Source organism: Ochotona curzoniae, unplaced genomic scaffold, assembly GCF_017591425.1.
Source record: "Ochotona curzoniae isolate NIBS_2020 unplaced genomic scaffold, NIBS_Ocur_1.0 scaffold_461, whole genome shotgun sequence".
Lineage (NCBI taxonomy): Eukaryota > Metazoa > Chordata > Mammalia > Lagomorpha > Ochotonidae > Ochotona > Ochotona curzoniae.
Window position 1 is genome coordinate 4,764,118 of NW_024467120.1, and position 26,296 is coordinate 4,790,413.

Here is a 26,296-nt window from a genome sequence, read left to right on the forward strand (position 1 = left end):
AAGAACGCAGACCCAGCTGCCCCTGTGCCTGAATCTACTTTAAGAACACAGCTTTCGCTGAAGCTGACTGTCCCAGACCCTGGAGCATCTTCACCATGTGGCAGCTGGGCTGCTCTCACCTCCCCCTGCTGGCTGATGATGGGGACTGCATACTGGAGCTTCACATCACAGAAGAGGCATTCCAGGAACACGTTGGCCACCCCGATTAGGTTGTGGTTCTCCTGGGCTTCATAGAAAGGGTCGCCTCGCTTCCCGTACAGTCTCTTTGCCTGGGAGGTAGGGACGGGATAGTAGGAAAAAAAAAATCAACTGAAATCATATTATTCATTATTAGTATTAAAAATTTTTTAAAAGCAGCATTTATCCAAGTAAACGAGAAATGCAGCATCATGTTACAATGTTATAATGAAGTCCAACAGAGGAGGGGCCTGTTGGAGGACTGAGTGACACCTGCCGGTCGCTCCACGTGCCTCCTCCCCGATCCGTCTGCCCTCGGCTCCTCTGTTGTCTTTGGTTCTGCTCCCTCCGTGTGAAAAGCGGGTCAGGCACACCCAGACACTCTGGGCGATCACTATCCGTGATCAGAGATCCGGCTGTGGGAGCACGTGCTGACGAGTGCAAAATTCACGCTGGCGCCAGCCAAACTGATTTTTCCACGCTGACAAGACGGCGCCCCTTGACTTCACTCTGCTTAAGAACTAGCAAGGATGAAGCCGAGTAGCAGGGTGCAGTATGCTCTCACTTAGCGTCCATCTGTGTGGGATCATGTTATGTCACCCATCCAACTCCGCCAGCCTCCACTCCGCTGAAGACCACCTGCACTCTGCTGCCCCAAGGCAGAGGGCCAAAGCCGCCTGCGTGCGTGTGTGTGTGTGTGTCTGTGTGTGTGCGCTCACGTTCTCTGCTTTCAGCATAACCTGACCCTTTTACGAGCTGCCTCTATTTATTTACTTATTTTTACCTCAGGAACCCTCTCCTTCCATTCTTGATACAGGTCTCTCATGTCGATTAATTTATTCTCCAGCTTTTCGATGGTCCAGATCTGGGTGCTCTTTCCTTTCCTCCTCACTTGAATCGCTGGCTCGCTCACGATCGCACCTCTCTGCAAAGTGGGGAGAGACCGACACACTGAGCCGCTGTCACCAACCTGCTGTCTCCTGGCCAATGCTTTCCGGAGCTCTCAGACATGACCTGGAAGCAACCTGGCCACGGGACAAACGGCTGCAAGGCTGGGTGGGAAAACTGCCTAGGACTTTTTTTTAAAAAATAAAGATTTATTAATTTTTATTGGAAAGACAGAAAAGGAGAGACACATGGATCTTTTGTCCACTGGTTCACTCCCCAAGTGGCCACAGTGGCTGGAGCTGAACTGATCCGAAGCCAGGAGCTAGGAGCCTCTTCCAGGCATCACACCCGGGTGCAGGGTCCCAAGGCTTTGGGCCATCCTTGACTGCTTTCTCAGGCCACAAGAGGGAGCTGGATGGGAAGTGGGGCTGCTGAGATTAGAACTGGTGCCCATATGAGATCCTGGCATGTTCAAGGCGAGGACTTTAGCCTCTAGGCCACAGCGCCGGGCCCAAGGGCATTGTTTAAATAGCATTACCCAAGAAAATTTTAAAAGGAGAGTTCTGTTGGTTTCATATTGTGATCTCTTCCTGGATTTTTTTTTTGTCTGAAGTCTACCACTGCACTTCTACTCTCATTTTTTTTTTAAAGATTTAGGGCCCGGCGTGATGGCGCAGTGGTTAAGGTCCTCCTCGCCTTGCACGCCCAGGATCCCATATGGGCACCGGTTCTATCCCAGCAGCCCCGCTTCCCTTCCAGCTCCCTGCTTGTGGCCCGGGAAAGCAGTCGAGGACGGCCCAAAGCTTTGGGAACCTGCACCCGCGTGGGAGACCTGGAAGAGGCTCCTGGCTTCGGACTGGCATAGCATCGGCCCGTTGCGCTCACTTGGGGAGTGAATCATCGGATGGAAGATCTTCCTCTCTGTCTCTCCTCTCTGTATATCTGCCTTTCCAATAAAAATTAAAAAAAATAAATCTTAAAAAAAGATTTATGTATTTAAAAGGCAGGGGGGAAGGGATGGGAGAGAAGGAAAAGAGGCAGAGAGGGAAGAAGAGAAAAAGAGGGCGAGGGAGAGGGAGAGGGGAGGGGAGAATGGAGGGAGAGGGAGAGGGGAGGGAGAGGGGAGAGGGGAGGGAGAGGGGAGAATGGAGGGACAGGGGAGAGGGGAGAGGGGAGAGGGGGAGAGGGGGAGAGGGGAGGGAGAGGGGAGGGAGGGGAGGGAGAGGGGAGAGGGGAGAGGGGAGGGAGGGGAGAATGGAGGGAGAGGGGAGAGGGGAGGGAGGAGGAGAAAGGAGGGAGAGGGAGAGGGGAGGGAGAGGGGAGGGAGGAGGAGAAAGGAGGGAGAGGGAGAGGGGAGAGGGGAGGGAGAGGGGAGAATGGAGGGAGGGGGGGAGAGGAGGGAGAGGGGAGAATGGAGGGAGAGAGGAGAGGGGAGGGAGAGGGGAGAGGGGAGGGAGGGGAGAGGGGAGGGAGAGGGGAGAGGGGAGGCAGCAGGAGGAAGGAGGAGTTGGCAGTGGTTTTGTTTTTCTCCTCCGGTGACTGCAGCAGTCAGGGCTGGGGCTGGGCCAGGCTAATGCCAGGGCCCTGGAACTCCATTTGGTGCTCCCATATGGGCACTGGAGGCCAAATATTAGTGCCATCTTCTGTTGCCTGCCTAAGAACCTTAGCAAGCAGAGTAGCGAGCGCTGAATGGGTGCTCTGAAATGGGATGCTGGCGTCCCAGGTGTCCACTTAGTCCACTATGCCACAACACTAGCCCCCTTGGGCTCATTTTCACCAAGGACTCTCTTACCTTCCTGTTGGCACTGAGGTTTGCAGCAGGGATCTGAAGAGTCACTTGGTAGTCAGTGAGTTTGCTCATTTCCTCAGCTAAGAAGTTTGCTTCCCTCACCAAAGTATTAGCTTTAACCAGCTGTTCTCGCAGCTTAGCCAGGCTCTGCCGGAAGAGTTCATCCCTGGGGTGGTGCGGAAAAGGAACAAGGACATCTAAGAGATCGCCAGTGATCCTGCTGCTAAATGAGCAGCCGCTCAGACAGTGGCAGAACATCCCCATCAGGCCGGATTTTTCATCCTGCTTTCCCAGGTCATCTCTGGTCCTTCCCCTTTGCCTACAGATGGGCTCCCTGCGGAGAATCACGACTGGAGAGCAACTAAACACCAGCTCTCACACTGCACAGCATTTGGAAAGTAGGAAGATTTGATATGAGGATGCACTAAAACAGCATGGGGGGCCCTTCAAGGAAGGGCAGTGATGGCCACGACCTCTGTGTGCTGCAGGAGGGTGGGTGCGGGGATCGGCAGGTGAGAGAGACCTGGATTTAGGGAAAGGAAGTGTCTGGCGTGACTTCCTCAGCCGGGAGAGGTCACGCACTGCAAGGGCCCTCTGCAGTACCAGCAGTGCTTTTTCCCAGCTCCACACGACAGCATTTGAAACAAAGCTCCAGCAGCTGATCTGCTCCAAGCCCGCTCTCTGTTCTCCCTGACTCAAGTCCTCTACCTCCACAGAATTTGTTGTGGTTGTCACTTTGCATTTATATATTTTTTTATCATTATTGGACTCATGTCTCTATGTCCGGTTGGGCTCTTGGGCTCATTTCCTTGTTTTACTTGTCAAGAATACTTGGTTCCTGACCAAGTGCGTGACTCCTCTTTGAATACTGAGAAAATCCTGAGTGCCTGAAAGAAAAGGTGCTTGTAGGTGTCACACTGGCTCTGCAGCTGCCCTACGCCTTAGGTGTAGCTTCTCTACTCCCCCAAGTACACACCCTCCACCCTGACTTCCCAGGAAAACGATGAGTTCACAACATCCACACCCATCCTCCTTACCCATCACCTTAGCGATAACACAGGCTCATGCCAGGAGCAGGTGAGGGCAGAGAGGATGGTGTTCTTGGATGGTGTCACCACTTTCCTGGGACTGCATTCTCCCCTTTTTGACAGCTGCCCCTGCTCCTCGCAAACCTTGTAGTGTCCTCCTTCGAACGAGCCCATTAAGTCCCTCCCTTCCTCCTTTTCATCATGTCTGGTTTATGTCTCTTCTCCCCCTGACTCTCCAGGTCCCTCTGTCTCCCGTGCGGGGTCTTAGAATCCTTCTTGCCTTCCTTGGGCTACTCCTTGGTTCAAAACCTTGTTGCAGGAGCTCTGTTCCACAGGATACACCCTACGCAGGCCTGACTATCTAGTTGTTTTGAACTCCCTTCTCCCATATAAACCACTTCCTAGATTAAAAACAGCAGTTCTCCTCACTCGCATACAAAACTTCACTTCCTCACCGCTGTCGGGCGCCCATCCACAGCGCCCTGCAGTTCCTCTCTGCCTGGTCAAATGACACTTTTCAAACTCAGCTGAAATTCATCCTTTTCTGACATTTTTTTCACTGAAAGACTGGGGTCCCATGCTGTACAGCCACTGTGCTTACGGTGCACTTGGCTTATTTGGCAGTGGCATGCTTGTTTGTCACATCAACATAATCACACGCTTTGTGCATACAGGCGCCTTGGCCGAGTCCCTCACCTATGCCTACATGCTCCGAGCCACGAGGGAGAATGTGAGTGAAACGGATCCTGCCTTAGGAACTTATTTTCCATGGGGAGGAGTTACACAACAAATAAACATTACCGTAACACTTCCTGTTGTTGAACAAAGCCGTAATTTAGTAGTATGACTTAGTTGCGCATGTTATTTCTACCTTGTTTCTATTGTCACTGTACAGAGAGAATAAACTACATCTGTGGCTTTCTTGATAACACCCACTAGCTCTTAAATACACCTGACTCCCAGTCCCGATTTGCATAGATATGAGACTGTTGTTAGTTCACAACTCATCAACATTTACCGACATTGAGTTCTGGCTCCTTACAGAACCACGTATAATTAAGATGTCTTAATTTCAGCCAGCAGAAACTCTGATTAAATCAATGTTGTGCCCATACTTGTCTGTTTGAATGACATTTCTCAAATATCTTGTTCTACTTTTTTAAACAGTTTCAAGTTCCAAAAATTATCTAGAATTAAAGAGTGAAAAATATTTAAAAAGCCACATTTAACTGGAATTACACCAAATTAAAGGCAACCCACCTTCTCAATATCAGATATGTTCACATTTGGCTTTTACATTCCTTGATAACTCGAAAGCATGCCAGTGGGTATATTACACCAATTACTTTCAGGAGATAGCTAATGCCAAGAGTCAAGCCACCAGCTCACAGGAGATGCGAGAAATGTGGCTCTTGAGGAAAAGAACCACATGAGAACTTCGGTGTGCTTCTGCTGGGCACAAAAGCACGGCTCATCTCCCAGCTTCAGCATCCGGTCGCAGGGGAAAGGGCAACCAACTCTCTGGATACAGCATACACAAGTGCCTTTGCGTGCAGGGAAGGACTCCCCTTTTCCATTTAAGGATCATCCGTCATGGGGCTCAAGTTAAGCCTCTCACTGCTAGTGGGAGACACACACCAGTGGCTCACCGTAGCTGTGACCCCTCCACGCTCACTCACCTTGGGTGAGCATCTCACTTTTCAGCCTCAATTTCCTTGTGTGCAAAGCATGGTGTGAAGGGGAGAGGATGGCAGATGAAGCACCAAGTGGCTGGTATGGGATTACAAGTGCTATGCTAACTGTTCAGTTATTATAACATGGCGGCGTTGAAGGGGAGTACAGACAGACCAGAGTTTGAACTGTGGCATCCTGACTCACTAAGTGGGTAATCACGGCAGGCTACTTGAGCTGATGGCCCGACAGGTCCTATGGCACACAGATCTGGGGAGTGTTAAGAACACAACAGAAGTTGGCAGAAGTCACTGCTTTTACTTTGGTGCTTGTCATTGCTATTATCACAGTTTTCTCAGCCCCACCTCCCTTGAGTGTTCTGATATAAAGTCATAAACGTTGAAAATTCATACTGGATAGATTTCTTTATACTGATGTTTTGTTAAACATCAAAGAAATTAAAAAAAATAAGGAACAAAACTCCAGTGTTAAAGAAATATTTCAACACCTAACAGCCTGAATCTTCCAAAGGATTTCTACTGAAGGTTGGTACAGCAGGGGTGGGAGGTGGTGGTTGGATTCGTTTAACAGCTAAAACCATGGCTACCGGGCTTAGCAGGGACAGTGTCTTCTCAAGAAAAATCCAACGGCCAACAAACCAGACATGAGACTGTGGTTTCCACCTGTGAGAAGTCTAGCCCCGCACCTGCAGCAGGCTCAGCGGGCACCCCCAGACCCCGTCCCCGGGACCCCAAATGTGTGTTCTCACCTCTCCTCTGCCCACTGCGTCACCTGCTGCTGGGCCGTCTGGCTGCTGTAGGCCAGGCGGTCGGGGCCGCTGCTCTGTGGCTGCCTCTCGGGCGAGAGCTGCTGGCGGAGGCGCTGTAGCTCCCGTTCATACATGAGCCGCTGTTCCTCCAGGGCGCTCCTCTTTTCTTCTAGGTATTGCTTCTCCAGGACCTGAACCACATTTTGAACTGGGTCTGGTGAGCCAAGAAGACAAAGGCAAGGTATCTTCAGTGTGGCAAAACTGGTCGGGGGCCTCTCCCAGTGAGAGCCAGCAGCACCTGCCACAGATGCAAGCGTACCCGTGCAGCTGGAAGGAGAGGCCGGGGGGCCTTGTCAGAGGACACCCCTCAACTTCCTCCTTATGAACATTAAAAAAAAAAAAAGCCTGTGTGCAGATACTCTTCTCATTCACCATGTTAGTTTCCTCAACTTGATGAGCTCTGCTAATATTTAGATAGATCATCAGTCTACCACCGACAGAAGGTTGAGAAGTTTATGTGGTCCTACCCATAGAGAAGAAAAGCTCCATGAAATCTAAGGTGACCCCACAGATAAAAAAGTATGTACAGTCTCACTTTCATGTTGTTTAGTTTCTGTGCCTAATTATTATCAGTTCTGGTGATAGACTTTCACCACAAAACTTATACTCTCAAATTTCTCTGAGATGGAAACTTTAAAAAAATATTGACTGAGTTTATCTCACACTTGGCAAAAACAACAGATATGGGCTCTGGGTACCTTATTGTAGCAGTGGGTGAATAGATACAGATAGCCAGTGAAGACACTGGGATTATCAGCCGTGGCTGTGGTGCAGGTGGAACCTAACTCTAACGAGCTGACACACTGGGAAGAGCCATAGCCCAGGAATGCTGGGTGCTGTGGGGAAAGAGTGAGGCACAGCCACACACACTGAGAACGTTACGGACGCCCCCGAGCAAGCGGGCCACGGGCAAGCTGTGACGATCTAGGTGGTGGCACAAGAATGTCACCATCACAGCCAATCCTGAGCAGGTGGGACTGAGAGGAGACACACTCTCAAATATTCTTTCCTGAATATCTCAGCCTGGGATGTTCTTTCCTCCTTGCAGTTGCACACTTGCCCGCTACCTGTGGCTACATATCAGCTTTGATTTCTAGGGAAAAAAAAAAAGCAAAAGATTCAAACGACTAAGGAGGAACTTTTTACACTAACTGATGAGAGCAAGAGACTGACTTCTCCACAATACATTATCAGTTTGTGAAATAAGCATATAAATCGGTCAATTTTCCTATATGAGCTGTAAAAGAAAAAGATAATATGTTAGCTTTAAAAATTTTAAATAATATAGAACAAAGAGAAGCATTTTTTAAATGCACAAACTATGAACAGGATAGGTGAGTTATTTAATTAATAAAAGCGACAATCACAATGGAAACAATGACTCTGACAGCTAACGGCTACTCTTTAGGTAGGTAGGCCATCTGCATGCATCATATCACAAAAGCTTTGCCACAAACCTAAGGGTGGATATGATTCTGATTTTAAAGATACAGATGTTGGGGTTTAGCAGGGATAAGCAACTGCCCTAAGATGACTCAAACATGACAAAACACGAACGACTGAGCCAGGTTTTGAATTAAGAAAATTCAACTAAAAACGGAAAAACCAACTAAAAGCTGATGGAAAAATGAATTAAATAACAACAACAAAAACCTTATATGAAGGCAGACGTTGCAGAGTAACTATCATGATTTGAACAGGATTTGACTACTCAAACTCCAGCTGACAATTCAACCCCACAGTCTCATGGCAAAGGTTCATGGGTGCACTTTAAGGTGGCTGGATGAAGGGTGAAGAGGTGTGAGCCACTGTGACGTCTCAGGCTGGAGTCTGTGGGAAGTTATTGATGTGTGTTGGGTTGCTGGGGTGGAGTCCACTGTGAGTCCAGCTGGCTTTACAGAGGGAGGCACCCGGACAGAGAGGGTGAACGTGTCCTTCTGTGTCTGATCCAAATGACCTCCCTCTCCGCACACGTCCCATCACAGACTGGGAACCTCCAAAACAGGGAGCTGAGACAAGCCTTCTTCCTTCCTCGGAAGCTCCTGGTTGGTAGTTAAAGTAAGAACAAGCTGACTAATGTAACAACCATCTGTATGCACTGGGAAGCACAGAACATCTGATAACAGTTCTATAACTTATGATGAGAATAAGAGAAAGAGTGAACTTTTTGGAGGGAATTTCAAGAATTTGTCTTTAAGATTTATTTTTATTTGGAAAGGCAGATTTACAGAGAGAAGAAAAGGACAGAGACAAAGATCTTCTGCCTGTTGATTCACTTCCCAAATGGCACAACAGCCAGAGCCAGGAGCCTTCTCAGAGTCTCCTACATGGGTGCAGGGTCCCAAGGCTTTGGACCGTCCTCCACTGCTTTCCCAAGTCACAAGCAGGGAGCTGGATGCGAAACAGAACATCTGGAACATGAACCAGCACCTATATAAGATGCCAGTGCTTGGAGGGAGGGGATTAGATAGTCGAGTCATTGTGTTGGTCCCTGGGAAGAAACTTTCCTGCAGCCAGGAGCTTCTTCCCTAAGCCTCAGGGGTTTACACTTCATCTCTGATCCCAACCCTAGTCTGGAAACATCACTTTCACTGGCAATTTTTCTCTTGTTAAATCAACTAATTTCAAGCCTTTACCAGTACACAGAATATTCTAAAACAGATCATTTTAACCTGCAAGTGATGTTATAATGTGGGCCACAACAGAAGCCAACGACCATTTGTCTTGTTCACAATCAATCAATTATCAGATTATTTACATTTTCATTTTTTCCCCATCACATCCTTTCTCTCGGGTAAGTTTTTTTAATGATTTTTTTAAAAGGTTATCTATTTTTCATTTAAATTCAGTGAGCCTAGTGCCTAAGGCCAAGAGACAAGAGAAACATTACAGGGAGGAGCCTTCGCTTTGGGCATAGCACTTTCTCAGCACCAGTAGATTATTTTTTTCCCTAAGTAGGAAAGTATGAAATGAACTCCAAATGATCTGTTGTCCCCAGAATGGGAAAGAGAAGATGGCGGTGGCAGTGGTGCTGGCAAGAACATATCCATGTGAGGAAAAGAATTAAGTCACAGCAAGATGTCTAAATGCTGAGTTGAAGCAAAGTGTGTCCTTAGGGAAATGAAACCCTTTTAGGCTTGATGGAATACACTGGCCCCATGACCCCTAGGCAGCTCCCTCACTGCTCCTGGCTTTCCAGCTTCCACTGACTGCAACAACACGTGAGCATCCGATTCTTATTTTGAACACAAAGGAAGGAGGCATTATTGCCCCTATACATTAGGTTTCCTTTTACTTGGATTTCAAACAGATTGGACTTTGGGTCAGTTATTCATTCCAGAGATGCAAGACTAACATTATATTAGTGGAATGAAATCATTTTAGTGAATAAATATGTGGAGATAATACTGCCTTGAACTGCTGGACGGTCCATGGAAACAACAAGGCCATTGTCACAGTAGCTATGATACCAATAATGCATTTCCAAGCTGCAGATACACGGGGGTGAGGGAACAAACACACAAACAAAACCCCCACTGGGAAGGCAATGAAGTTGTGACACGAGGTTGGGGGTCATGGCCGGAAAGATACATTGCTCACTGGAGAATACTTCAGCTTCTTTCTAATCACATTAGTCAGATTTCACCAAAGCACGTAGCACAAGCGCTGCTAGAAACCAACCAAGCTCTCACATGCCCATGCCAGCCAGGAAAACCTTGATCCCAGCGTTTGTGGAGGAGCTTCGTCTGCAACCACAGGAGGGGGAAGAGAATCTTCAGATAGGACCACCAGGGGGACGACCACCAGGCAGACAGGCTTATGATCGGGAAGCCACCTAGCAGCAGAGAGGAGCCACTTGAATGCGGGATGGTGGCTGCTCTCTGGACACCCCCAAGAATGCCTCTATGTGCCCCTGGGGAGATAGACAACGGTGGGGAGGAGGTGGAATGCTGCTTAAAAAACAATGATTTTGGAGGGGGAAAGGGCTCGCATCTGTTGGTTTGCTCCTCCAAACCCTATGACAGGCAAAGGGGTGCTGGAACAGCGAGCCTGCACTCCATCCAGGTGTCCCATAAGGTGCCAGGAACCCAGTGACTAGGTTCAACATTTACTGCCTCTGGGGCTGTGCACTGGCAGGAAGTCACAACCAGGAAATGGAGTCAGGAACAGAACCTGGGGACTCAGCTGTGGGATGCAGTAGCCTTAACAGCTAGGCCAAGTGCCTGCCCACCAACACCTTCATACAGATGCAGTCAAAGCTAGAGAGCAAGGGCAGAACTGTGATACCAACGATTAACTCCTGTTTGTGTCCCCCATGGGTCTCCAACAACTTGAATAGGTTTGTGAAGAGGGGAGGGGTGAACAAATGCTTGCTAAATACCTACTGGTTATTCAGGTGTTTAATACACATGGGATGAAACGATGCAGTTTCATAAAATCTGAAATCTGGGATACATCAATTATTAATTTAGTATCATTGGAATATTCTGCAGTGTTGGGATTACTGAGCCTGCTAGAACGCTCTAATTTCATCTAAAGAAGGGGGTTCTCTCCAGATGGGCACTCCTTCTCCTGGATTTGGGCACCACCACCCTGTGTCACTCTGCAAGCATTTACTTGGGCTTCGAGCAATCACTCACAGGAGAGGTGCTGCCCAGGTATGTGGTTAAACCCCATGAATATGCTTCCGGTGTCTGAACATCATAATGCAATGTCTCTGGGCTTTCCTCCCAGTGGCTGTGCATGCAGGAGGGACAGGCTTGCTTTCTAGCTATGATCCATCCAGCACTGTGGTGTGCAGGGCCTCGGGAGGCTCATCTTAATGCTTTGATATTAATGTTTAAGGAGAAAAAAAATCACTATACTTCCTTCCTAAACTTTTTTTCTTCTTTTCTGGTTCAATATTGTTTGTAAACATTGCACTTGTATCTCATAATCCAATTAGAGACCCATTACTTTGTAATTATAAAAATGAGATCCCTAAAATTAATTAATTAATTCCCTCTGGCGAAAAATCTATAAACAGACATCAATTAAGTGTCGGAGTCTTAATGCATGTATGAGAATTCCCCATGTGATAAACTGCACTGCTGTCCAAACGTCCTGTTGGGGCAGGCTGCCTGCTGGGGGTTCTCAGGTCCCCTAGTTCCAGTCGGGGAGTTTATTAGGACCCCAAGACCAGATGAATGCGGGAAGTGAGTTGGACTGAAGCCACCCCTTCATGCAGCCTCAATGTTATCTTTGTAAAGTGGTTGTAGTCTCAGAAATCCTGCCTTGTACTTGTTACCAGATTTTTCGTTGGCAGCTAGTAGGTACTGGGCAGCTAAGGCTGGGAACTAGGAGACTGGGAGACAGGATAAGGATGGGGCACATTCAGAAAGCATTTGGGGCAAGCAAGGAAAAAATCTGATGCGTTTCTTATTGAATGTATCCAGGTGTGTACAAGTGCAGAGGAAGGGGAAAAAAAGGCAAAAGGACACAGAATTTGAAATGCAGAGAGAACTTAAAATAAATACTGAGGTCCTCCTGGAAAGAGCAATACAGGAAAAAACACAGTAAAGAGAATCCTGGAGTCCTTCGTGGGCTGGAAGAGAATATCAAGTCCAGAAAGGCTGGAAACTACCACTTTTGTAAAAAAATTAATAGGCTACTTTAAGTGTTCGGGGTGTAATATCCATTTGAATTTATAACTAGATGTTGTGACTTTTCTTTTTTCCTCTGACTCAATGTGAAGTTCCTGGGTTTGGATTTTTTGGGTGAGTTTGACTCTCAAGGATTCAGAAACGACTAAGCTGAGTGACAGGAACCTTTGACCGGGGATTCTGTCAGCATCACTGAGCTGTAAGAGTCCCCTTGGAAATGCTGTCACCACTGGCTCAGGAGCTAGCTGTCTCACAGAAGGATCATCCGCATCCTCCATAACTTTCCTGCAGCCAGCCCTGTGATGTCAGGGACCCGTCACACCTAGCCTAGGGAGACGTGAAGGAAGGGCCCTGGACACTGGCAGGTGGAGTCGGGGGCCTACCATTGCTGTTCAGGGTCTTCATGATGACTTCCATCTGGGCAAACTCGTAGCTGTAGTCTGGCTCCGATGAAGCCTCGCTGGCTGCATCCAGCTCGTGTTCCGGAGGGCTCGCTTCTCTTTCTAGGTCTTTCAACCAATCTCGCCGTTTCCTCTTGGGTAAGTTAATTCTGTGGGATTTTTCACCATAAATCAACTTTAGTATGTGCTTACAAGGGTAACAGAAAAAAAAAATACATCAGACTATTGAGGAAAATAAATCCGTTACCTAAAAAAGTGGTTGTTTCCCCACAGGATTCTGTCACCATGCCACAGCTGAGTAGAACTGCACACAAGGGTGCCATTCACACAGGACCTGGGGGGCACAAGAGGCAAAATGTCAGGTGGACCAGGTGGGGTACAGAACTAAGGACTGGCTGCCAAAGAGAGAAGTGGGGCAACTTCCTCTTGATAGAAGAATCCCGATTAACAGCTGAAGGATGGACAGATTTGCAGCTACCACTGAAACACACACTGAGTGACAGCCTGACTGGGAGAGAAAAACACTGCTTTGGGGACATTCTGTTGAAATTTGGGTAGAAGCTGATCAAGCTTCCATGCAGAAATGTCAGCTTAAGGCAAACAGAGGACAATGGAAAGCGTTAAGTGATGCTGTGAGATGCAGTGATGAAACTCCAGTGCCAACAGCTGGTGTCTTCAACAGAAAGAGAGAAAACACAGCTGAGAGAGAGAGAGAGAGAGAGAGAGAAAGAGAGAGAGAGAGAGAGAGAGAGAGAAACACAGCCAGGGAGAATAAAGGGAAAGATATACCCTCCAGTAAACAGAGATCTAACAGGAATTAAAAAAAAAAAAAGTGAGCTATTTGTTATTTGAATCGTGATTTTAAGAAATAACTGATAAAATCACAAGTTCATTAGAGAAATGAGGTGCACACTGCCTGGATTTGTGGCGCTTTCTCAGGGATTACTGTTAGTTACTCCGGATGTAAAGCTATGTTTAAGGAAGCCCACCTTTCAAGACATACATGCTGATACGGTTAGGCATGGAAAAATACTTTAAATTTTCTTTAAAATAACCCAGAGGGGTCAGAGGAAAAGATGTGAAAGGCATATTAATATTACACAATTATCTATTAATATCTTTATTTTTGAAGCTGAACTGTAAGTATACGGGAGATTGATTCACTAATTTTTCCATCTTTATGCTTGAAATTTTCCATAATAGAAAGCTGGAGACAAACAAGAAAACAATACTAGGAGTAAGTTCTGAAAAGTTATCAAACAAACTATATAAATCAAATAAACAACAGGGGTTGAGGAAACCATATCACCAGCCTTTGCTGGACTGTACGATGGTGGGCACTGGGTCTCTGGGTGTGTGTGGGGCTACACTGGTGGACATGGGCAGGTGGTCTTTCAGATCAACATTCCTTCCACTGCACTTACTGGCTATTAACACCGTGAAATCGCTAGGCTGAATTCACACTCTGCTTATTAAGACAGCTCAACAGATCCTTTGGCAGAATGAGGGGTAGCAATGGGCCTTTTTTTTGGAAGGGGTGGGAATGAGGAGAGAAAAGTCCACCCAAGTGTTTGGTGTTGACAATTTTAGTCTTCTTGTAACAGCTTCCACCACTTACAGAGCATCTCAAAATGAGTAACTGGAGAAGAGTGATGAAAGTCTAATTTGCTAAAGGGCTGTGAGGCGAGGTCTAAAACAGAAAAATGAAATCACTTTGACTTCTAATTATTCGATGGCTTATTTTTCTCACATACTCTTATTAGCTGAGTGCTGACTGCTGCAAAAACTCTAAAGAGCTACAGAACAAGGGGCGCTGGGAATCACACATGTCGCGAGTCACTGCTTTTTAGGAACAATTCAATCCTGGCCAATCCGGGCTTTATGGTAACTGCAGAGCTCTAGTAGCTAAACCACTCTACACAATTGTAAGAAAGCACCTCAAGAGGATCCAGCGTGTCCCTGGCAGAAGGAGGCTGTCCTTTCAGAGGCTGCCTCTCCTTACCTGGCATTTTCTTTTGGGGTCAGAGTGACGTCCCCATCGGAAGCAATGTCAATCTCACAGTGCTCAGGCTGGATGCCTATGCCGAAGAGCTGGATGTCCTGAGAGGTATCTGCACCCACCCTCGTGTGGTCCTACAGGGAGGTTATGAAAGAAGAAAAACCCACATGGATGAGTAAATCCACAAAAGCTACCAACATCAATTCTTGAATGGAACAGTAGCATGTTCACAAAAGTCTTCAGTGAACCAGAAAATGCCAGCTATCTCAAGTGTGAAAGATCAAAAGCTTACCATAACACACTACATGTTTTTAAAAGGTGTAAACATCACATGAAAGCAAAGACTCTGAACAACAGCAACTAAATGTTGTTTTTAAAACATATGGAAATCAAAGGTGATAGAAGAACACTTTGAGTTACAATTCTGTCTTGATTGGCTTACCACTTATGTGACCACGGGCAGGTGACCTGACTGTGTCAACCAGCATATTTTCCATCTGATCTATTTTACACGTTCTTTTGAGATCATCAGAGTTAACAGTCAAAGTGGTTTTAAAATGAGTAAATAGAAGTAAGAATCACTAAGACATGAAAGTTATATATGAAAACATGTAACTCTGGAAATGTTAAAAAAAAAATGTTGTGTACCTAAACTGATGACACATGTCTTGCTAGAATTATAAGCCAGTTAAGATCATCCGAACAACAACCAAGTTCAACAAAATCATGCTTCAACACTATAAACAGGTAAATACTAATATGAAAATAGACACAAGACAGCTGAATAGTAATCTATAGCCATTTTGAGGTGTATAGAACCCGGCTTAATATAAACCAAAATTGAAATGTCTATGAAGAAGTCACAGGATGTAGTTAAGAACCTGCATTTTCCTATTAACATATTGGTTAATCAATACCATGTCAATTAATGCCATAATGTTGTAAATTGTTGTTGATGTTATGTCGGGGCTTTTAATTGATTGGGATGATACTTTGCTGGCTTTACCTTCAGACCAGAGATGGTCTCACCAAGAAATTGTTGAACTCACTAGGATAATAAGATGCTGGACTTTATGCTTGGTAAACGCTTCCAATGAAAGAATCTCAACTGAATTTGAACTGTGATAATGCAACAAGGTAGAGAAATCCACCATGGGGAGAGGATTTGGGGAGGGGTGGGGGGAATCCCAGTGCCCACAACACTGTGTCACACAATGCAATTCAATTAATAATAATAATAAAAAAACAGCTGATTTTCCAACACCGTTACTGCAGAGAGCACTGAAGTCTGTGCGTTGCTGTATGCGTCTGTGTGATGGATACCTGGAATCCATCGTTTAAGTGCCTGGAACTTCAGGCACCTGAGCACTAGCACTATAGGGGATTGTGGCACTGCTCATCCCCTGTGGACTCATACAGACATTTTTTTTCTCCTGCTGCTTTAAACACCATGATGCTTCTGATCCTTATGGGTGCAAGACAGCAAGGGTAAGGCTTGATCTTTCAAAAGTAAGGTTCTGGAAACATTTCTTTACCCTGTAACCATCTCTTGAATGAACAGACCAGAAGTGTGGTAGTGGAGTCTCAGTAAGTCAGAGGTTATTGCACCATATGCATGTCTCTGAAAAAATGGAAAAATTATAGAAGAACGAGACTTGGGACCAGTGCTGTGGTTCAACATGCTGATCCTCCACCTGCTAGCGCTAGCATTCCATATGGGTGCCAGTTCATGTCTTGGAATCTCCACTTCCCATTCAGCTCCCTGACTATGGTCTGAGAAGGCAGGAGAGGGTAGTCCCTGTACCCAAGTGAAGCTCAGAAAGAGCTCCTGGCTTCAGATCGGCTCAGCTCTGGCCATTGTGGCCATTTGGGGAGTGAACCAGTGGACAGGAGATCTTTCTGTCTCTCCTTCTCTCTGTAAATCTTCCTTTTCTCTCTCTCTCTCTCTCTCTCCATATATACATATATGGAAATGTTTCATCTTTTTATTATAATATATCTATACAATATTTTTATATAATCCACATATACATTTTTATATAATATAGTATATATTAAAATATATTTTTAAAATAAATATAAAATGTTATATATGCATTATATATAATTTATGTTATATATAATGTATATATATATTTTTAAGTTAGGCACCTCACTTTAATTCTTGCCTTTTCTCTGTTGTACTTTGTAGCTCATCTGGCAGGTCAGGATCCGGAACATGGTGCCTATCTAACCTTTCCCGAGTGCCTAATCCCTCTGTGCTCTGCTGTTTAAGTACGTGGATAGTGTATGTAGGCCACCTTCAAATCCCAGGTCTTCAATGTGAATTAATTGACCTATTTTCAAAAGATGTCTTATTCCTCACTTATCAAAAAATAAGCCAGCAGTTCAAACACTTTGGTTTGAGAACCCTATGGCTTCTTTTTTTTGGGGTCAGGGGAGGGTTCATGAGGGCAAAGCAACTTGGTAAAATTCCTGAGATGCTGTTTTTGCTCTCTATCACATATGTAGGGTGCAGTTTTCCAGAGGCTCTGTGCTGTGGGTTGATGCTATGGCTTCTGAAGACTAATTGTTGAATGTTTGCTTATGCTTGTAGTTTAAAATGTTCTTCATCTTAAGTTTTAATACAATAAACACAGGCAGGGAGAACTGAGATGCAGCAAAGCTCTTTGGAATTCTCAGTGTTGGTTATAAGTGTAACTAGGTACTGACCCAAGAAACCTTCAGAATCACTACAGTACTCTCTCCAACATGGTCAGTGACACATCCTGAGGTCAAGTGCCAGCTCCAAGAGGCCACAATCTCATTTCCACACTTACGGGTTGATAGTGGGACCACAAGTTCTTTCCTGAGAATGTGGGTTTTGCAGGGATCGCCTGGGAGAACCTTGTTGTCACATCTAGCAAGCACACGGGGCTGCCTTGAGCTCCTGCTGATCTTGAGATTGCACTGGAATTACTCAGAAGCGAAACTGACTAACCTTGAGGGCATCTCAGAATCTCTGTGGTTGAACTCAGATATTCTCAGCTCCCTGTGGCCTCACATCTGGCACCTCCTCGGGCTATCAGGGTTACCAGTATACTATACTCTTTCTCTATGAAGTTCTTGCCGGAAATGAGCTCCCAGATGCACAGCTCCAGGGTACAACAAGAGAGCTAGCTGTGTTTTCTTCTCAATAATGATCTGAACACACTGCCCACTGAATTAAGCTGGGTACTAGATGCACAATCATGGGAGCTTGACAGCTCGATTCAACTGGGAATTGTACATGGTTTAGGACTGCAGTCATCAACTCACATATTCTCACCTTTAAATAGTAAACCAGAAGTTCATTAAGAGCAGGGTCTGCATTCAGGTTGACCAGGTAGCACTTGTCGTCCCCCACCTTGATACCGGATGTCTCCAGAGATATTCCCATGCTTTCAAGCTGGCGCTGTCTCTCCTGGGCACAGACAAGGGCAGGAGACTGTATTTGTTGCTCTGTTCATAAGATGTATCCACGGAAAGAGTAAGTCACTTTTTCTGGGGACAGTGCCAATAGGATGACACATTCTACTCAGCTCCACCAAGTATAGAGCGCCTACCGTGTGTGACACCTCTTGAGAGTGATTTAGGGGAATGAAGGCTGAATCAGCAACCGCTGGGCCCTTAAGGGGCTAACATTTTAGATAACTAGAACGTAACTAGAACCTGAGAGAGGAGGGCATGGTGGCACTGGAGGGGCAGTTGGTGCTGCAGGGCTTCAGAGGAAGGCAACCAAGCCAGGTTAAGCTGGGAAAAGTTTCAGAAAGAGAAGACATTTGAGACGGTTCTCGAAGCATGAAGGATTTCAACAGGAAAAGATGCAGGAGTGGTGAGACAAGGACAGGGTGTTCTGGGAGCAGACACAGGGAGCATGGTACAGATTCTGGACATTGTGGCTGATTTCAGGAGCTAGGAATCTAGCAAATCTGAAAAAGCAGTGGTGGGGGTGGGAGTGGAAGAACAGACTGCAAAAAGCCTTGAATTCATTCATTTATTCATTCTCTTTCCACTTTCAATCTGAGCAGGGGAGAGTAAGAGAGAAGGGGACAGATGGAGAAGGAGAGAAAAGAAAAGGAACACTTCCACGTGCTGTTCATTTTTTCAAATGCCTGCCTCGGCTGGGGCTGGGCCAGGTTGAAGCCAGAAGCCAGGAACTCAATCCAGGTCTCCAGCGTGGGCGGCAGGAGCCTTGTCACTTGGATCACTGCTGCTGCTGGCTGAGGTCTTTATTGGCAAGATGCTTGGAGACAAAGAGCTGGAGCTGGAGTCAAACCCAGGCACTGAGTGTGATGCAGGGGTCTAACTGGTTATGCCAAACTCCACCCCCCTTTTATTGAAGAGTTATTAGTCTTCAATGTGGTGGGTCCTGACTTAGGGTTGAAAATTCAATAGATAATAAAGTTCGTGTTTTCATGAGATGTGAAATCCTAGTAGAATACAGATCATAAAAAGACAAGATATAATCCTATTGAATTTTAATGGTGTTAAGTGCTGTGGAAAAGCCTAAAGCAATGTGAGACAGGGAGTATGTCTATGAATGACATTTGTAAAAAAATATATGACAGTATTTTAAAATTGTGGAAAATGGAAATGAAAGAGAAATTCATTTTGGTGCAAAAAAATCTGAAAACATATGGATTTCAAATAATTTCTGTACCAATTAAAGCATCGTTTAATGCTATTTTCCACAAACTTCTCAAAAAGAGGTTTATTTATTTTTATTACGTAAATTTACAGAGGGAAGGCAGGACAGGAAGAGACAGATCTTTCATCTACTGGTTCACTCCCCAAACAGCCACAACGGCTGGAGCTGAGCTGATCAGAAGCAAGCAACCAGGAGCTTCTTCCAGATCTCCCATGTGGATGCAGGGGCCCAAGGACTAGGGCCATCCTCTGCTGTTTCACCAGGTCATATGCAGAGAGGCGGACCAGAGGCAGAGCAGCTGGGTCATGTACCAGTGCCCATATGAGATCTCAGTGCTTGCAATTATTGAAGATTATCCAGTTGAGCCATTGCACCATCTCCCCCATAAACCTTCTGAAGTGACCTCTATAGCAAGTGGCTAGACCGGGTTCTAGTAACCATCTCAAGCTGCCTAAGTGGGATGGTCCCACATTTCCAATGCTACGTGAGAGTAAAATGTTCACAAAACACGAAATACAGAATCCTAACACACCCAGCCCCGCACAATTATTCCTTGCTTTGTGGTATCTTCAGTAAAACTCATAGAGCATTTTCCAATAAACTCAAGAATCAAATCAATCAAAAGGCTGTGATGTGTAGTATGTTATCAATTATCCAACAACCAGCTAGCCTCAGGCTTTGCCAAGTGATCTAGAGAAATTACAGAGTAGGGGCTGGTGCTGTGATACAGTGGGTTAGGCAGCCACCAGTGATACTGACATTCCATGTGAGTACCGTTTGAGTCCTGGTTGCTCTACATCCAATTCAGCTCCTTGTAAACACGCCTGAGAGAGCAGTGGAAGACGGCCCAAGTGCTTGGACCACTGTACTCTTGTGGGAGACTTAGATGGAGCTCCAGGCTCCTGGCTTCAGCTTGGTCCAGCCTTGGAGTTTATTCTGGCTGCACCTAAGGAGCGAACCAATGAATGAAAGATCTCTTTCTGTCTCACACTCTTTTTTTTTTTTTAAGATTTATTTTTATTATTTTTTTAATTGGAAAGGCAGATATACAGAGAGGAGAGACAGAGAGGAAGATCTTCCGTCCGATGATTCACTCCCCAAATGAGCACAACGGCCGATTCTATGCCGATCCGAAGTCAGGAGCCTCTTCCGGGTCTCCCATGTGGGTGCAGGGTCCCAAAGCTTTGGGCCGTCCTAGACTGCTTTCCTGGGCCACAGGCGGGGAGCTGGAAGGGAAGTGGGGCTGCCAGGATAGAACCGGCGCCCATATGGGATCCCGGGCGTGCAAGGCAAGGACCTTAACCACTGTGCCACCGAGCCAGGCCCTCTCACACTTTCAAATAAATAAGTCAATAGGTCTTTTGAAAATTATAAAAGCAAAACCATAAAAGATTGTTTAGAAAAATAATCATGGAACAAACTTCTGTACAAATGTGAAGAGCAGATAATGGGATTAGGAAAGGCGTTTCGTGTTCTATGCTTGTCACATCCAGTGCTCTCTGGCACTCTTAGCTAACAACTGGTCAATATTGTAAGCTGACTAGGATACAGATCAGGGGCCAGCACCCCAATCCTCCACCTGTGGCACCAGCACCCCAGGTGAGTACCAGTTCCAGTCCCACCTGCTCTACTTGAATCCAGCTCCCTACTTATGACCTGGGAACAGAGAGGAGGAAGGTTCAAATCCTTGGTTCCCTGCACCCAAGTGGGAGATCCAGAGGAAGTTCCTGGCTCCTGGCTTCTGATTGGCTCAGTTTTGGCCATTGCAGCCATTTGCAGAGTGAACCCAGTCCCTGGAAGATCTCCTCCTTTCTTTTCCATCTCTCTTTTTCTCTGTAAAGTTTGCCTTTCAAATAAAAATAAATGGATCTTAAGAAAAATATAAAAGCCACAGAGTCAGTGCTTAAAACTGACTCCTCATTCTTCAGTTCAGCAGAAAGAGGCCTTGGAGCTGGCCCTTAAAAGACAGAAAGAACAGGCAGCTACACACAAAGAACAGTAATGAAAAAGAGTCACAACATGCTGGGCCTAAGTCACCAAGCTACCTGTGCAATCTCTTCTGTTTTCCTCAGCTTCTCTTCCCAGGTCACCGTCAGCTCTTTTATCAGTTTTTCGGATTCTTCGAGCTTCTCCTTCAGCTCAGGGGCCTTCATGGCCTTTAAAATGAAACCAGAGACATATGACTTGTAGAATTTCCCCAATATGCTGGACAAGTCCTCCTTGTCCATCTTTATCCTATCAGGTGCTTGACAGGAAACAATGAAGTCAAGCGCTGCGAGATGGGTTTCAGACCTTTAGTAATCAAATGAAGCATCAGAGACTTGGCTGCTCGCATTAACAGCATCATCTCATCGGTCACACATTTCCTATGCAATGACCCAGAAGACGCTACAGTTCACCTCCGAAATGCCACAGCAGGAACAAAGGCTGCCTAAGCAGATGGAGTTTTCATGAAGACAGAGGTCTACACACACACCCCCCACCACAACCACCACCACCAGACATGCTTTAGGGTCATACTAATCTATCAGCAAAAGTTAAGATTCTCCCACTTACTTAAAGATTTGTTTTAGGGGCCTTAGGCTACTTTTTTCCCCGCTGAAGGTCATATATTTAGTGTGCTTAGTATTCACTCAGAAGCAGGTAGGTATCTGCTTAAAAGGGCAGTGGCTTCCCTTTGAGTTCGCTCAGAATAACTAACGGTATCTATATGGACATCTGCAGCTTAACAGTTTGGGGGAAGGTTTGCTTGGGACCAAGGCAGAGCAGATGTGCTCTGACATCCTGTAGTAGTGAGATGAGTCCCTTCGAGTAAGACCCTAGAAATAACAGACAGTAGAGGATGGAGAAGCAGCTGAAATGGTGATGATCCAGAAGCTAGAAGCCAGCTGGGTGAACCCGAGGCCCCCTCTTTTAATGGAGCCTGAGAGTGACATTTAGTGCAGGGTGCAGGAGGACATCCGAGAAACTTCATGGCGGATACACGGGTCTTCTGTTCTTTCCTTTGGCTGGTACTGTTCCAGCATCTGACCCAAGAAGGTGACAGCGGAAATGCAAATTTAAGGCCAGGAATAAGTAAGCTGATAATCTACTTATAAACCAATTGCAGCACCACTTCATTTTCATCTTAGAATCAAGACTCCTGTCAAAGTTTATCAGCATCTGTTTGGTGTTTTGCTATTCTCTTGACATCAATAAAAATAAAGCACAGTTGATGAGCTCAATGCAAATTTCATAATTGTCAAAACCAAACGACGACAACATTTCTTGAGCATGTGCTTTGTGCGAGGCCTTGTGCTAAGTTCTCAACATCTAAGTTTCAAGATCAGGGATAAAACAACACAGCTTCCTACAGTGTTAGAACCCAAAACCTAAACGTGAAGACATGTAAATAATCAGTTATTTATAATGAAACACCAAGCCTACCATTTAATAGCCTATTCAGATCTCTGAATTTTGCCTCTTTTCTGTTTAGTCCATTGATTACTTTTTGATTTACTATGCGGATGGGTAAAAATATTTATATAGTACCTGGATCAATAACACATGGCTGTAACTTTTATTGTTCATAGTTCCTTCCCAACTCAAGTGGGGTCAAAAGAGAGAGGTCTAAAGAAGTGTGAACTTAGGCCTGTCAGTCCACACTCACAGCCTGGCCTCTGGAAGTTTAGAACATGAACACTGGTGTGGTTTCATCTTATCTTCTTTACCTACTCTAACCGTACCACCTCACCCAGCTATCTGCAAAAAGCAACACTTGCTTGCAAGAGTATGCGATCATTAATGTTTGAAGAGATGATAACAATGAAATTTTTTTTCTGCTTCCCACCAGGACATGATGTAAATATAAAAGTAAAAGGAGATTCCTAAATTAGTCTTAATGTTTGCTTAATCTTTGCTCATGCTAACTGCATGACTGAATAAGGGGGGGGAGGACTCCCAAGTGAATTCCTGGTAAGCTGCCAGCTCCCATGGAAACATGGCCCACAATGCCACTGAGAACAACATGCTTGGTTCTCAGGATTTCACCCTGGAAGTTCAAGGGCTAACTGAGTTACTGAAACAAAGAGTCATTTACTTTCTAGACTGTAAGTTGCCAGGATAGAAGTCTTGTGTTACTTATATGGGTCACCACTGTGCTTAGTCTCCAACTTATATCAACATAGCGTGAAACGTTTACTCACATGACCTAAAACTGCAAGCCGGCACACCTTTTGCCATCAAATACACAAATCGTGGACTTGGCCACACAAGAGAGGCACGGGGTGGACTGACCTCAGCCTGGGAGAGCTGCTCTTTCAGCTTCTCTACTTCCTCCCGCAGCTCTCGGATGACTTTTGCGTTGGGGTCCTCATTCACAACAGCGTGGTTCACGATCCTTTTGGCCCGATCTGCGTATCGTAATGTGGACAGGGTTTCTTCATAGTTGTCTGCTGCTGGGCTGATGGTGGCTATCATAGAAGTCTGGCTGTTGCCCCCCAAATTGTCCTGTAAAGTATTTCAAAGAGCATCTCAGGAAGCCAAAGGATAAGGCAAAATAAGCACAAGCATGTGACATTGTTCTCTATGAGGAAAACCTGATGTGGAAGTGGGTTTGCACTTCCCATGTAACTTGATGACAAGATGTGAGGAGGCCCCTTTCATGTTCACTAGGATGAAGAAAGCTTGTTGAACAACATCACAATGGAGGAGAAAGCAACAGAAAAGAGGTCTCATCCTGTGGTCTTAGGAAGTAGGATGGTGAAGCAGTTCTGTGCACACATCTTTCAGCTCATCTGTCTACAGCTGCCAATGTTTTAGTTGGAAAAGACTCTAGAGCAATGAATTACCTTAAGAAGCCAAGTGAGGACTGAATCCCGATAAGGCACAAATTTGTTTTTACCCTTGCCAGCCGCCTGGTCAGCCAGGGAGGATATAACCAACCCCAGGGTTGTAAGTGATCTGCCAAGAGAAAACGGAAGAATAATTCTTACAGAATGCTTCTTTTATTTTTATAAAACAATCATCACTCTAGGTAACAAGAATTAAATATGCAGAATAAGGCCCTAAAGTTGATATAAGCAAGTCTCCGTTAGTTTGCCAAGAAACTGCAAGAAAGAGAAACAAAAAAGTAACTGCACTAATTTAAAGGAATGAATTTGGGCTCCTTGTAAGTATCTATTGTGCTCAACTGCAGGACCCATGAAATACATTTAAAAGACCACACTAGATTATTTTAATTTGCTGCAAATATTATGGTTAAAAGTCTGCACCATTTACTCACTAGTTCTAACCTACATCTTTCTGGCCTGATTTTGTTTCTTGAAAAAATCTTGTAACTTACAGAGCATCCCTGTGCTACATATTGTGAGGCATGTCTTGCTCATCTGCTCGAAGCTGGCAAGTTTATTTTAATGTAGTTATTATCTGTTGTACAAAAATAAAGAACTGTGCAAGCAGAGGGCAACACATGGGTACTTCAACCTCTGAGCTCAAAGTGCATTGGCATCACCCAAGAAGCTCTCATGGGCAGCCCTACCCCAGGCCTGCTGACTCCAGGTAGTGAATTCATCCTGCGGTGACTCACGGGCAGATGGCATTTTTGAGGAGCCCTGGCCCAATGACTCCCAAGTGACTCATACACTTAGGCCAGGCCCCGGGGCCACAGCAACATTCTCTTAGGGCACTGCTAGAAGTGGTAAGTTCTCAGGCTGCACTCCAGATCCACTGAATGAGAGATCTACCGTGGGATCTGTGGTTGAGGCTAGCAAGTTTTCTTTGGTGGCTGAGACACACATTCTGCCCGCTGGAGACAGGGGCGGCCTAAAAGCCACAGACTGTGCCATGGAGAAGGGAAGGGCATCCTCTTGCATCACAGTTTGGTACCTGTCGACTTTTCCCAAGGAAGTCAAGTGGATCTGGAGCTACCTGGGCCTCACTGGTTTCACAGGACTGAGAGGAATGTTACAAAGAGAAAGGGCTTTCTAAGGGAATTAAAAGGTGAAAAGGTACTGCTTATTGATATAAGAAGAAGGGGGCACAGATAGCAGGTGAAAGGCTAGATAGCTTTTTCCTGAATGTTTTTCTGTCTGTTTAAACGGGTCCTTACCCTACTCCACTATCTTGATTCTCGCTCTTTCCCGAATGTTAACACTAGATTTCCATCAAGCTAAAAGTATATTTTCCACAAAGGAGACTCACCGAACAGTTACTGAAATATAAACCAAATCCCAGAGGCAGAAAATAAACCACAGTTTAAATACCTGACAGCCATTCCCACAAAATGGCATGGGTATGTTCCTCAGACTTGACAGATATAAAATGCTAAACAAGTCCAACCCAGGAGAAATAAAGGCATATGTCCACACAAAAATTTGCACATGAATTCTCCCACTCAGGATTCACGAAAAACAAAATGTAGAAGCAATCCAAATGTCCATCGACTGATGAAGGGGAATATATTCCCATCATGGAATATTATTTTGCCATAAAAGCGAATGAAGTTTTGATACACTCTTGAATGAATAAACCCTGACAAATTATTCTAAGTCAAGCCAGCCAAACACAAAAGGTCCCCGCCTTGGCCTGAGCAGTGTCTCCCCCAAGTTCCCCAAAGAAGCTTACAGTGACTCGTAGATGGAATTAGTTAAGATGATGTTATACAAGAGAACCCAGGGTCCAAACCCAATAACCTCCGCTTGCGGGAAGGTCATGTGAACGTGGAGGTAGAGATGAGAATTGCCCATCTCCAACCCATGAAACACCAAGATGACCACACCCCTAGAAGGACAAAATGCTGATCCCAGGATTTTGGATTCCTGATCCACAGATTCATAGCAAAATAAATGCTTGTTGTCTTAAACCATTCAGTTTATGGTAATTTGACATGGTAGCATCAGCAAATCCACAAGATCCATATTATACAGGTGCATTTATATAGAATATTTACAATAGGCAAATCTGTAGAGCTTGAGGCAGAGATTGTCCAGGGCTATTAGAAAGAAAGAGGGGAAGGACTTGGGCACAAAGTTTCTTATGGGTGGGAAGAGAATGTTTCAAATTTAGGGTGTGGTAGTGGGCAAATAACCTTGAAAAAATGGCAGGCAACCTGTGTGAAATCCAGACAAGTTCACTATAAGGTAAAAATCCAAAAAACCCAAAACCAACCTTTCTGTTTTAACAGAGAATATAGGAAAAAATTTTAAAACAGTTTGCATCTGCTGA

General features: G+C 45.4%; 1 protein-coding gene across 3 annotated transcripts in view; it reads right to left on the reverse strand.

Annotated features, from left to right (window-relative positions):
• KIF13A (kinesin family member 13A) overlaps positions 1–26,296 on the reverse strand; it is a 201,365-nt gene that overhangs the window by 35,879 nt on the left and 139,190 nt on the right. For all 3 annotated transcript variants that reach the window (XM_040967711.1, XM_040967710.1, XM_040967709.1), the window contains exons 10-20: positions 23,923–24,034; positions 23,369–23,581; positions 21,139–21,249; positions 17,732–17,866; positions 14,428–14,558; positions 12,673–12,759; positions 12,408–12,574; positions 6,323–6,536; positions 2,858–3,020; positions 962–1,102; positions 120–269 (exon numbers count right to left, since the gene is read on the reverse strand). In XM_040967711.1, the coding sequence (XP_040823645.1) occupies positions 120–269; positions 962–1,102; positions 2,858–3,020; positions 6,323–6,536; positions 12,408–12,574; positions 12,673–12,759; positions 14,428–14,558; positions 17,732–17,866; positions 21,139–21,249; positions 23,369–23,581; positions 23,923–24,034 (1,624 nt within the window). The remainder of the gene's footprint in view (positions 1–119; positions 270–961; positions 1,103–2,857; positions 3,021–6,322; positions 6,537–12,407; positions 12,575–12,672; positions 12,760–14,427; positions 14,559–17,731; positions 17,867–21,138; positions 21,250–23,368; positions 23,582–23,922; positions 24,035–26,296) is intronic.